At 44.5% G+C, this 12,320-nt stretch overlaps 1 protein-coding gene across 1 annotated transcript in view; it reads left to right on the top strand.

Annotated features, from left to right (window-relative positions):
• The window catches only part of HHLA1 (HERV-H LTR-associating 1), a 43,870-nt gene extending 32,908 nt beyond the window's left edge, over window positions 1-10,962 (top strand). Inside the window, exons 14-16 of the mRNA XM_054985905.1 lie at window positions 6,816-6,972; window positions 9,110-9,192; window positions 10,919-10,962. Of these exons, the coding sequence (XP_054841880.1) occupies window positions 6,816-6,972; window positions 9,110-9,192; window positions 10,919-10,962 (284 nt within the window). The remainder of the gene's footprint in view (window positions 1-6,815; window positions 6,973-9,109; window positions 9,193-10,918) is intronic.
• Window positions 10,963-12,320: the final 1,358 nt, after the last annotated feature.

The following is a 12,320-nucleotide window of genomic DNA, read 5'->3' as shown; positions in this document are numbered from 1 at the left end:
TCATTCCAGGTAGTTGTTAACTCCTTCCCTTCCAACTCTCCGAGTGACGCACTTAGGAAACCTTCTTTAAAGTGAATTCTGTCACACCAGCCTTATTCCACAGTAAACAAAATGGTTGATGATAGGGGAAATGATGAATGCCATATGAGGAAACCAGAATGAGTTCCCACATTGCCTCTGAGACTTTGACCACCAGAAGACTGGAGATAATCCCCAGACACAACATCCTGGATTTAAGCCCGCTTTGTGCTTCAAAATGGTAGCAGGTAAGGTTTCTTTTCCACCCAACGTCTTTCTTGTACCACTTCCCTTGGCTGACTATGTTTAAATACACATATGTTGCTCACAAATATATTTTTCAGGCAAGAAGTGGAAAGTCTGAGAAGAATGAAGCAGTTGTCCCCTGAAGAAGGAACAAGTGAACGTGCTCATTCTCATCCTCCAAAAACATCGCTTCCCCTCCCCCACCCAGCTTTTGAAATGGCCCATTTATCCCTGGCGGTTGAGCAGGGGTCTTATGACAAGGTGGGGGCAGAGATGTCACCAAGCATCTGGTTTCCTGAGTGATGAAATTGCAAGTTGGGTGATCCTTCGAAGCATTCTGATAAATAGTTCCAAGAAAAGGCTATCCAAGTCCTTTGGATGCTATGACTGAATATGACCCCATCTTCTAAAAGATCATCCCGAGAGAGGTTTTTTTGTTTTACAATTGATGTTAATGAGATTGTATTTATAGGCTAGAGTTTAGTACCTTTAATATTAAAACAAATGAAATCAACCTCACTGTCATTATTTCAATAATTCTTCCTTTGATTAAGGCAAAGGGCATAGTAAGAGCTTGGAGAGGTACCAGCTCATGTGATACTTGTCGATGATACAGATTTACTACCAAGATAAAACTCAAAGATCAAGATATTATGCCCCGACTGCAAGCAGGTAAACCTACACCACCAGCATCAACAAAACATTTAACCCTCTTGTAGTCAACCGTCAGCCTCTATTTCAATTTATCCAGCTTCAAGATGGTAAACTAAAGCATTCATCATCGAGAGGAATTTCATTCTCATCTCTTAGGACTCTGACAAAGATCTTGCATATCATTCATGAATCAGAAATCGTAGATTAGTGGAGCCTCAATGTTCCTCTGGGCTGTGCTGGAAAGGCAGAAGTACTTTAACCCTTCAATCGCCATTCAGTTTTGCTCTTTTATACTTTGCTTGTTAGCATTTTTAAAGAAACTGTTTCAGGGAGGTGGCGATGGTAATCTGTTGCAGCAAAATTAAACTGAAGTCCAATGGTAAAGATTAACAAGTTTTTATTCCTGCATAAGCTTTTGTCAGTCAGACAAAAGCTGAATAGAGTATACATCCATAGCAGTTATTTATTCTTGGAGTTATAAGCCACATATGGGCAAGTGTGGGAAGATGTTATAGAGAGAGGCCAGTTTGAAATAACAATCAAAGAGAAATCAGTGAAGCAAAGTGAGGACCACATCTAACTGGAGAAGTTGGACAGAGCTATCGAAGCATTAAAATCTAATCAAGAAATGTGCCATTTTAGACATGAACGGCAGACCTAATTAACATTGTCACTGGACATCTGTTTTATTTTAAAAGATGGAATGTATGTGTGTGAAGGATACATCTTCTCCTTTAAAATGCTAATTGTAGAGTGAGGGAGCTGGTTTTCAATAGTGAAAGCAAGTGGGGATTAAAGGGTTAAACCGTCTCTCCCTACACACGTGTCCCCAAGGCAAATAGAGGCTGCACATGCCTCCAGTTTGCATTTTGTGGCTAGAATGAGATGTTTGGTTTTTGTCTCATCTGTTTGAGCCAGTAAGAAACTGGCAGAAAACGCATCTTCTAGTTGAATCACTTATATGGCAATCCTGGAAACCGGAAAATAGTCTGGTTGTGTATTTTGAGATGGCTAGCAGTGTACATAAATATGTTTCTACCTGCCTGCAATGTGGGTACAATCAGTGGCTATTCTCTATACCTCTATTTTCATAGTTGTTTTTCATTTTTTCCTTCAAAAGAGCTTAGGGCAGCGTCCATGGGTTTTCCTTTGTCACTTTATCCTTGCCTCAACCTTGCAAGGTAGGTTAGGTTATGAGATCCTAACTGGTCGGAGGTCGCCCATCAGTCTTCATGGCTGATTGGTTATTTGAATTCTGCTCTTATCTTTTCAAATCTAGCAGTCACTACACTGTTTTTTGCATTTGGCCAGGAAAATGTGTGGGTTGGAGAATAGCAAGACCTCACTTGTCCAGCTCTTAAAGTAGCTTTGTGGCCATCTCTTTGAAGATGACAACATCTTTATTTCTTTGCCATCAGCGAATGCCATTTTATATTAAATTCACGTCAGCCTCTGACAGCTCGAGTATATTTCAACAGTGCTTCATTACTTTAAGTGTCACCTCCCTAACCTCTCCTATCATGTAACATAACCAAATCCATAAAGAATGCGAAGCATGTGCCCAATTACCTTATCCAAAGAGATTAGAGTGGAGAGTTCTTGCAAATTGTACAGCTGAGTCTTGATTTCAAATGCATAGCCAATGTGGCTCTTATGACCGCAAGTGTCCCTCTTGCAAAAGTGCCTCTGGATGCGACAAAGATGTGGAGCCGGGATGGTTTTTGAGCCAGCAGGACTCATGTTATCTGAAAATGATTCTAAGTAGGAAAGGGGTCCGTTTTGGACCAGAGGAACAAGCACCAGTGACCACACACCAGATTGGTTGGACTTGTTTAGATGCTTCTGGGCCACCATGAGTGTGGGATGCATACAGCTGTTGTCTGCTCTCCGTGGAAAGGACCTTCAGGCAAATGGTAGAGCCCCATTTGCTGGGTCATGAGCTGCTATAGTGTAGCATAGCAGTGAAGTGGTTGGGTTGCAAATCAGCACTCTGCTGGTTCAACTTTCAATACTGCCATGAGCTCAGCAGGTGGCCTTGGGTAAGCCACTCCTCTCAGTCCCAGCTCCCCAGCTGCATTGTCAGGATAAAAATAACACTGACCTTGTTCACCAGCCTGAGTGGGGAACTGATCTGCCTAGAAGAGGGGTATATAACTGCAGTTAGTATTATGAGCTGCTGTAGCATAGCAGTGAAGTGGTTGGGATGCAAATCAGCACTCTGCTGGTTCAACTCCCACTACTGCCATGAGCTCAGCAGGTGGCCTTGGGCAAGCCGTTCCTCTCAGCCCAGCTCCCCAGCTGTATTGTGGTCATAATAATAACACTGACCTTGTTCACAGCTCTGAGTGGGGCACTAATCTTTCTAGAAGATAGGTATATAAGTGCATTTGTTGTTGTTATAATTATTTATATATATGTATAGAGAGCAAAAGTGCCACACCTTCTCCTCTTTGCTGAGAGGAGCACGCTTGAAGCTGCATTCTACTAAGATAGTATCGTTTACTCTTACTATCAGCAGCTTTCCAGAGTCCCAAGTTGAGGTCTTTCACATCACTTGCTACCTGATCCTTTTTTTAAAAAACTGGGGGGCGGGGATGCTGGGGGATTGAACCTTGGGTCTTTCACACGTAAAACAGATGCTGTACCACTGAGCCACAGCCTCACCTCCAGTTGAGGAGCAGGACAGTGTGCTGAGTTTTTTCAGCAGTTGAGAGGGTTCCTTCTGGGCTCTGACCTTTGGTTTGTTCCTCAGTATCTTATACCTCCTTCTGTGGTTTATATCCCTGGTTATGCTGGTCTTGATGCCAATGAGATCATAACTCTGGCTCCTCCTTTTCCTGTCATGTGATCATGATGTCGTGTGACTGATGTCATGTGCTTGTGTCACAGTCTATCTCATGCTGCTTCTTGGAGTTAAAAGCAGATTAATTGTCCGGAAAGTTTGGTCCACTGTGGATGCATAGAAGATGTGTCATTTATGCTGTGGGCAAGCACTCAACTGGGCTGCTTTGGCAGATGTTTCCACTTCCTCCATTGACTGTGCAATGCTGTTGGTGTGGAGTCAGAGCGGGAGCGTTCCCTGATTTTTCCCGTTGCTGTAAATTATTAGCTAAGCTGCCACCAAGATGCCGGAGGAAGTACTTGCAGAATGGAGGAGGAAGTGGAAACGTGGACAAGCACTCGACAACAAAAAAGATCTGTATTATAGTTTTTAGGCAGCAAGCAAATTATTATGCTAGGAATCAGTTTGCCAATACCAAGGCAGCCATATATGGTGAACCACCTAGGTTAAGAGAGCCTGATTTTGCAGTCTTCCTGGGACAAGAAAAAGTTTGGGGGAGGGGGATTTGTCATGCATCTTCTGGTAGTCCACGCTCTATAGGCCAGTGAGTTGTAGTAGGTTTGATGGGTTAGAAATTGTGTGGGTTGGCTTTGATCTGCTTCACACATTATGTTCTTTTGAGCTGTATACCTAAGAGATTTTCAGTGCACATGAGGTGTGAGGTCAAGATGTTAGCTGTGTGCACACTGGTGTACTGGCCCAAGTGGGAGTGCCAGATGCCTTGTACTTGCTATGTTTTGTTTATGTTAGTAGCAGGAAACTTGCATGTACTTGAGGCTGCAAATGGATAAAGCTGAAGCGGGACTGTCCAGGAAAGGATCATGTGCCTGTTATGTGCCATCAAGACGCTTCCAAGTTATGGAGAACCTATGAATGAATGAGCTCCAAAACATCCTATCTTTAACAGACTTGCTCAGGTCCTGCAAACTGAAGGCCGTGGTTTCCTTTATTGAGTCAATCCCTCTCGTGTTGAGTCTTCCTCTTTCCTTACTGCCTTCAACTTTTCCGAGCATTATTGTCTTTTCCAGTGAGTCTTCTCATGATGTGACCTAAGAACAATAGCTATAATTTAGTCTTTTTAGCTTCTAAAGAGAATTCAGGCTTGACTCAGGAGGACTGCCAACCACCACCGTCTCACACCTGGGCCATGAGCTCCCTGCCCCTAGCCCCTGCCCTCACCTCCACTCACCTGGCTGTGAGAGGGGAAGCACCTGGAGGACACATGTGTGCAAAGCTCTCATGCCTACCTGTCATGCTAGAAAATGATGCCATTTTCCAGCACACTGTGAAAGCTATAGATTGTGCCAGGGGATGGTTCGCTTAAAATCACCCCCAAACACTAAGTTTGGGGGCAATTGTTAGCAGGTTGCCGCCCCTGGCATGACCTGTAGCTTCCACATTGCACCAGAAAATGAACATTTTATGGTGTGACGGGTGGGCTCAGGGGTGCATGCACTTTGCATGCTTGTGGGAGGTACATTCTCTCTGCCCCTCTCGCCCCTCTGGTTTTTGTGGGAATTAGCAAGTGTTTTCATTTCAGTCATGAAAGAGTTAAACTGTTTGTGTTACCTACTTAATTAGTAAACATACTTTGAATGTAACCATTAGAGCTTCGAATAAGATTCCCGCCATAGAAAGGGGAGTCACTAAGCATAATGAAGTAGGATTAGGATTTTCTATTGGGCAGTTTGTTTATTGGGGGCAATCAGACTGCACAGGGAAGCCATTGAAATTCACAAGCATAAGCAAAACTTCAACAGGAAAGAAGAAACCTTAAGAATGAACAGAGCATGGTTTCCAGTTCTGAAAAACACCAGGCTAACAAAACACTCTACACCCGACAATAGCCCCGCAGAGAAGGTTAGCACATCAAGCACCAATCCATATGCAAAAGAACCTCCTCAGGATACAGTGAAGCCTCCCACCATTAGCATTCCACACCCTGGGAAACTCTTACAGGATGACTCAGCTCAACCCCACCCCTCCTGAGTAGATACAAATGACCTACATCTTTTCCACACTGTGACACTGAGAGATCTCTGTCTTTTGGTGCTACACCTCTGAAGATGCCAGCCACAGCTGCTGGCGAAACGTCAGGAACTACAATGCCAAGACCATGGCAATACAGCCCGGAAAACCCACAACAACCATCGTTCTCCGGCCGTGAAAGCCTTCGACAATACAAATTCATGCTATGTTCTGAAGTTTTATTGCTCTTTGTTCACTTTCACTTTTTCACTTCTTGTCTCTACTCTAAGTCACTTATCTAGCAAGATGTAGTCAGCTTAGCAATTTATTATTTTCTCCCTAATTTTTATCCTTTAGTATTCTTACAGAGCTACACTCTAGTGTGTGTAAGTCTATTCTCATTATTTCCAATGCACAATCTTTGCACAATCTCTGCTATATTTTCCTACAATTTTGCCCATAGGTGAACTCTAGCATGACTTGTTCCAGAACCCACTTTTTTTGTCTTTTGGACAGTACATTGTATCCATAAAATTATCCTCCAGCACCACATACTATATTTTACCTCAAACTGTGTAGCTTAACTTACTAATGGCTGATGAAAGGATAAGAGTGTCAATCAGTGACTATTTCTCATAACAGTGGAGACTGAGTTGGAATGCCCTTCTCTGCAGTTCCACTTCCTTGTTTGCAGCCCCCTTTTTGGCAAATGGGAGGGGGCAAAAAAGGAGCAAAATGTGAACTGAACCATCTTGGTTTCCATTGTAGCCAACCACCATTTTCAAATTCTTAATTTTTTCTTCACATTTTTAGTAAGAATGAAGTGATGCGACGACATCGGAAGGCAGAAAAATTGTGAGATATTCCGGACTCACTCACTTTAAAATAGCGCCTAAAAGCAGTGCCCTTCTTCATTCAGAAGAAGTGAGCTGTGGCTCACAAAAGCTCCTACCCTACCACAAATTTTGTTAGTCTTAGAGGTGCTACTGGACTCTTGCTCTTTTCTAGTGCTACAGACAAACTAGCATGGCTACCTATCTTGATCTACCTACCAAGCACTAGTTTGGGATTGTATTTTTTTTCCTAGGATGTCCGCAGGCTCCCAAAAGAGACACAGTTTTAACCTTGCCTGCTGCCACCGCTGTTGCTCCTAAGATAAATCCTTGCGTCATGGAGCTGTGTAAATTTTTTCAGCAGTGTCTCTGCATGAGGGACAGAAGATACTCAAGAGAAGAAACGATGAGGTAACAGGTAGAACCATTTTTATTTTTATTCAGGAACCTGAATATGGGGGGAGGGGCAAGGGGAGATTCAAAAACACATTATCCAAAGTTTGCGTTGCAAACTCCAGATTTGCTTTGTTGGGGGAAAGGGTTTCCATTTGCAGAATGGATGATAAACATTTTTAGGATTCTTTTTAGGATGTCAAGAATTGAACTGGCAAAAAAAAAGAGCAATGGCTCCTTTAAAAACTGAACTTCAAATATAAAGCCATTTCCTCTTAAACATCAGGGCATCATCTAGGTTTGCCAACCTCCAGGTGGGGCCCGGATTTCTCCTGGAATTAAAACTGATCTCCAGATGACAGGGATCAGTTGCCCTGGAGAAAATGGCTGCTATGGAGGGTAGACTCAATGGCATTTACCTGGCTCCCCTCCCCCAAACCTGTCCTCCCCAGGTTTCATGCCCAAATCTCCAGGAATTTCCTATACCAGAGCTGGCAACCCTAGCATTAAGGTTCTCTGCTTCTCTTCTACATGCTGTGCCATGTTTCTATCCTTGATCATAGCCAAGAGCCACCAAGGGTCCCCCTCCAAGATTTTCTCTGTGCCCTTCCTCACGCACATTTGGGCCTTCCTCAGTTTATAAGAATACACAAAAGATGCTTGATTAAAATGGATGTGCTGCTGCTGCCTGACCTTGCTATGGTTGCCATGGTGAGCTTGGCAAATGACGGAAGGGTTGAGGATGGGGACATACTGGAGGACAGTGGCATTGCGAGTGTGATGCCATCAACTACTGGGAAAATGTGGAAGCCATGATGGTAGCTCTAGGAATTGCTGAAAATTGTACAGTAAAACCACAGTTTCTGGAAACTCTATGATGAAAGCATAGAGTTTCTGGGGATTCCTAGCGAGACTGTCATTGCTTCTGGGTTTTCCAGGAAGTGATGTCATAAGGCTTCAAATGCTGGAGAGTTTAAAAGAAAAATGTCCCCATCAAGCAATGACATGCAGCAAGAGCTCGAGGCAGGAGGTTCCCCACCCCTACCGGGGGCTTGGCAGCCTTAAGTGGCACCTTGGCTGGCTCTGTGGCCCTCTCCAGGCAACTTGAGGACTAGGGTTTTGTAGCCCCCCTTCCCCTTCAGCAGCTCTGATTTGTTCCATGTTTGGTTAAAACCAAATTAAAGCTCATTGACAGCAGTGGCCTTAAACATGCTCCACTCTGTGTTGGGATGAAATCACTGAGGGCCAAACGACACATTTGGTTCAACTTGAATCCCCGGCATCTCCAGTTAAAAGGGTCAGGCAGTAGGTGATGTGCAAGACGTTGACCTGAGACTCTGGGGTGCAGCTGCCTGTCAGAGCAGGCAATGCTGGCCTTGAGAGACCAATCATCTGATTCAACGTAAGGCAGCTTCCTGTGTTCCCAAAGCCATTCCCGATGCTACATGCACGGTTCAAGTTTCGAGCTTTATTAAGCACAAGTTCAGAAGAAGACAATCTGGGTATCAGCAAGGAATCATGACAATAATTCTGATCAAAGCAAAAAGCTCCATGGGGTTCCTGTAATGCGTGGGACTGAATCCCAAGAAAGTTTTGGTGCTCCAAATCAGTGGGAATGAAGATCAGCGGGTCAGAGCTAAGGACCCCCTGGTCACCAGTGGAGTGTGATGTGACCATAAAATGCTGTAAAACTTGGTTGTGCCCCATTTTTTGGAGAGTCTCTCGACATGAGATGCCTGGGCACACGTTTGTCGAGTTTTGGGAGGTGTGCTGGACTGTCCCTTCTGTAGCTTTTACCCTGCCACCCTTGCTGCTTAAAACTTTGAATTAACTGAGCCTCAGCAGGGCAAAGGCTCCGGAAGGGGAGACGCCAGAGGCAGCGGAGGGCTGTGAGAAAATCCGTCCCCTCTGGAGCGATCCCCGCCAGCTCTGTCTTTCGAAACTGTGCTTTCTGGCTAACATTGTATCTCCTGACACGTGAAGAACATGTGTGTTTAGAGACACTCTGAGACGGAAAGCAGTGTAATAGCTTTATGTCATGTGATATGATGCATAGGAGTTTTCTATGTGCACATGCAACTACTAGACTAGGGCTTATAATAAAAATGAATGGGAAAAAAATCTTTTGATACGTTGATTCTGATGAAATCTCTAGATACTGCATTGAAAACTATTCCTGGTTCTTGAAAAACGCAGCATATGTCTGTGACAAAGTCAAACGGATGTCCTATTCAAACAGTAAGTAGACGTTCCGAGTGGATCTTTTCCAACCCTTTTCAATGTAATGGGGCAAGTTTTTATCTCGTCTACATGAGTGAGCAAACCAGGCCAGAAAGAGTTAAGGAGGAAGTATCTGAAGCAAGCCATTGTTTGATGGCATTTGCATGGAGTTTTTCTACCAGAAGGGACTCCGAGCGGATTACAGACAGATACGAAACTGCAAACCGACAGTTTTAATGAATACAGTGAAACAAAATAAGCAGATGCCAGGCTAGTGCTATTGGGTGAGGCTACCCAACACAGGCCCTAAGCTGTAAACCAAGAGCCATTGGTCTTGTGCCTCTGGCTCTGCCCAGGTTTTAAGTACCTACAAGAAGAGGATGACAGACTTAGCCCAAGTGGAACCCAGCTTATAATAATAATAATAACATTAGACTTATATACCACCCTTCAGGACAACTTAACACCCACTCAGAGTGGTTTACAAAGTGTGTTATTATTATCCTCATGACACTCACCCTAAGAGGTGGGTTGGGCTGAGAGAACTCTGAGAGAGCTGTGGCTGACCCAAGGTCACCCAGCTGGCTTCAAGCGGAGGAGTGAGGCATCAAACCTGGCTCTCCAGATTAGAGTCCTGCCACTCTTAGCCACTACACCAAACTGGTAGCTCACTGCCAGTAGCCCAGAAAGATCTTCACTCTGCCCACCACCCAAGTGTATTAGTTGACCACTGTAGCAGTCCTAACATCTGAGAATGCTTGGACTAGGCAAGTTTTAAGTACACCTGGTGGCTGTCCAGTCCTGATGCCCAGTGGGTAACCCAGTTGAATCGGGATCCCTGAATTTTCCCCTTTATTCCTGACATCGCTGTAGACCTGGCATCCACAAAGTCTACAATGTATACCTGCCTATGTCACTTTTAACAACAATAACAATTGCATTTATATACCACTTTCTAGACAGATTAGTGCGCTCCTCAGAGTAGTAATCAAAGCCAGTGTTATTATTATCCCCGTAATACAGCTGAAGAACTGGGGCTGAGAGGAGTGGCTTACCCAAGGCCATCTGCTGAGCTCAAGGCAGTCGTGGGCGTCGAACCAACAGAGTGCTGATTCCCAGCCCAACCACTTCATTGCTATGCTACAGCAGCTCTTATTATTATTAATAACAACAACAACTGTGATTATATACTGCTCTTGCAGACAGATGAGTGCCCCACTCAAAGCGGTGAACAAAGTCAGTGTTCTTATTTTCCCCACAATACAGCTGGGGAGCTGGGGCTGAGAGGAGTGGCTGACCCAAGGCCACCTACTGAGGTCATGGCAGTAGAGGGATTCAAACCAGCAGAGTGCTGATTTGCAGCCCAACCACTTAACTACTATGCTACAGCAGCTCTTCCTTATGATCCATTCTGTTTCTTATGCTACCATCTTCTCAAGGAGCAGGAGAGACCATTGCCCCCATGTTCCATCTTCTCCTCCCAATGTTTTGCTCCCAAATGGGCCTTCTGGGCTCCTCCTCTCTCTAGGTGATTGGCTCTGGCTAGCTGTCTCCGGGTATCAGTATCAGAAAAGCTGCATTCAGCATATGTTCAAAGGCCTTCAGAGGTCAATGTGGTGGACCAGACGAGCGGGGTGGGTAAAGCCAGAAAGGTGTGTATGAACTTCCATTTGGGGGAGGAGTATGAGCCTTCACTATATATGTGTGCTGGATTCTTAAGACAATTTCCCCCTTGTTCTTCCAGCGTTAAAGCAAAAATGCCTCACAAGCATTTGCAAATCCATTTAAATCTCCAAGAGGAATCATTCCCAAGAAGACTGGCAAAAAGATGTATCAGCCTATTGTCGACTGCAAGAAATCCTTGCTGTCTTTTAGAAGAAAGGGAAAAGGAGAAGTCTGTCTGAGTAGGGTAGGACGTTTCCCCTTCTGAGCCCTGATTAAACAGTGTAATAACAGAACATCCAACAAGCAAATTGAGATGTATTCATTAGTGTGGTTAATGGATGCAAGCTGTGGATTGTCAACTGTATTCAAAACAGCAATGAATAGATCTGAATAAAAATAAATGTCGGAATAACATTGCAACAGCACATTCTTTTAAAGCTTGGGTTGTCTGTAACCGGATTGGTCTGAAAAATATTCAGGTTGATTTTATGTCCCAGGATGTTTACAGACGTATGTATATTACTCAATGGTGGCAGAAGCAAGTTATTTCCCCTGTCCCAGTTGCTACAGTGATATATTAATTACCAATTAAGAAAAAAAATCTGGAAAAGCTTTCGGGTGACATGGGGGAGTATAGAGGTCACAGTGAACTGGGGCATGGAGAATGGAGCAGTTGTGGTCAGGGCTAGAGATGGGCATGAACAGCTATACGAACAAAAAAAAAAGCCACGAACAGCCCAATCTGCTGTTCGCGAATAAGCTGTTCATGAGGCCTCATTCTAAATGAACAGGTGGTCATTGCAAGCCTCGTTCATTGCTGTTCGTCAAGCCAGACAGTCTGGCACCTGCAATCAATTCCCTTGGCAATGTAGGCAGGGGTTATCTGAACTCTGTCTGAACTCCTGCTGTTGCCCTGGAAACCCCAATCTAAGCCCAATTTAGCTTGATAGGCAAGTCTTCCTTCCAAGTGTGGAGCTCCAAATTTGTTACAAGAGAGCAAAGACCAGGGGGGAGGGGGGCTCCCATCTCTGGCTTACTTTTCAGACAGTGGAGAAGGAGAGAGTTGCTGTTAACATTTTGATAACAGGGAGAGTACATTGGAGCTTGAATTTTCTTTGTGTGTGGTGGGATAGGGATCTACCGCTTCAGGTTCCAGGTCTGCTGCTAGGCTCTGGGGCCAAGCTATTATTTACTATTGGTACCTTCCCTGCTGCCTGCTCAGGTAAGGTTTCTGGGAGTGGTATGGTAGGGATCTACCCACCCTCAGGTTGCAGGGCTGCTGCCAGGCTCTGAGGCCAAGCTATTATTTATTATTGGTACCTTTCCTGGTGCCTGCTTAGGTCAGGTTTCTGGGAGTAGTGCAGTAGGGATCTTGACCAAACTTGGATGATGGCTGGAGGAGAGCCTGCTGACCCCTATGAACAGCCAACCATGAACATGTTCGTGGACAGGGTCATTTTCGTGGTTGTTCGTGAGTCCCT

Source organism: Eublepharis macularius, chromosome 7 (assembly GCF_028583425.1).
Source record: "Eublepharis macularius isolate TG4126 chromosome 7, MPM_Emac_v1.0, whole genome shotgun sequence".
Classification (NCBI taxonomy): Eukaryota; Metazoa; Chordata; class Lepidosauria; order Squamata; family Eublepharidae; genus Eublepharis; species Eublepharis macularius.
This window is presented reverse-complemented; position numbering and strand designations above follow the sequence as displayed.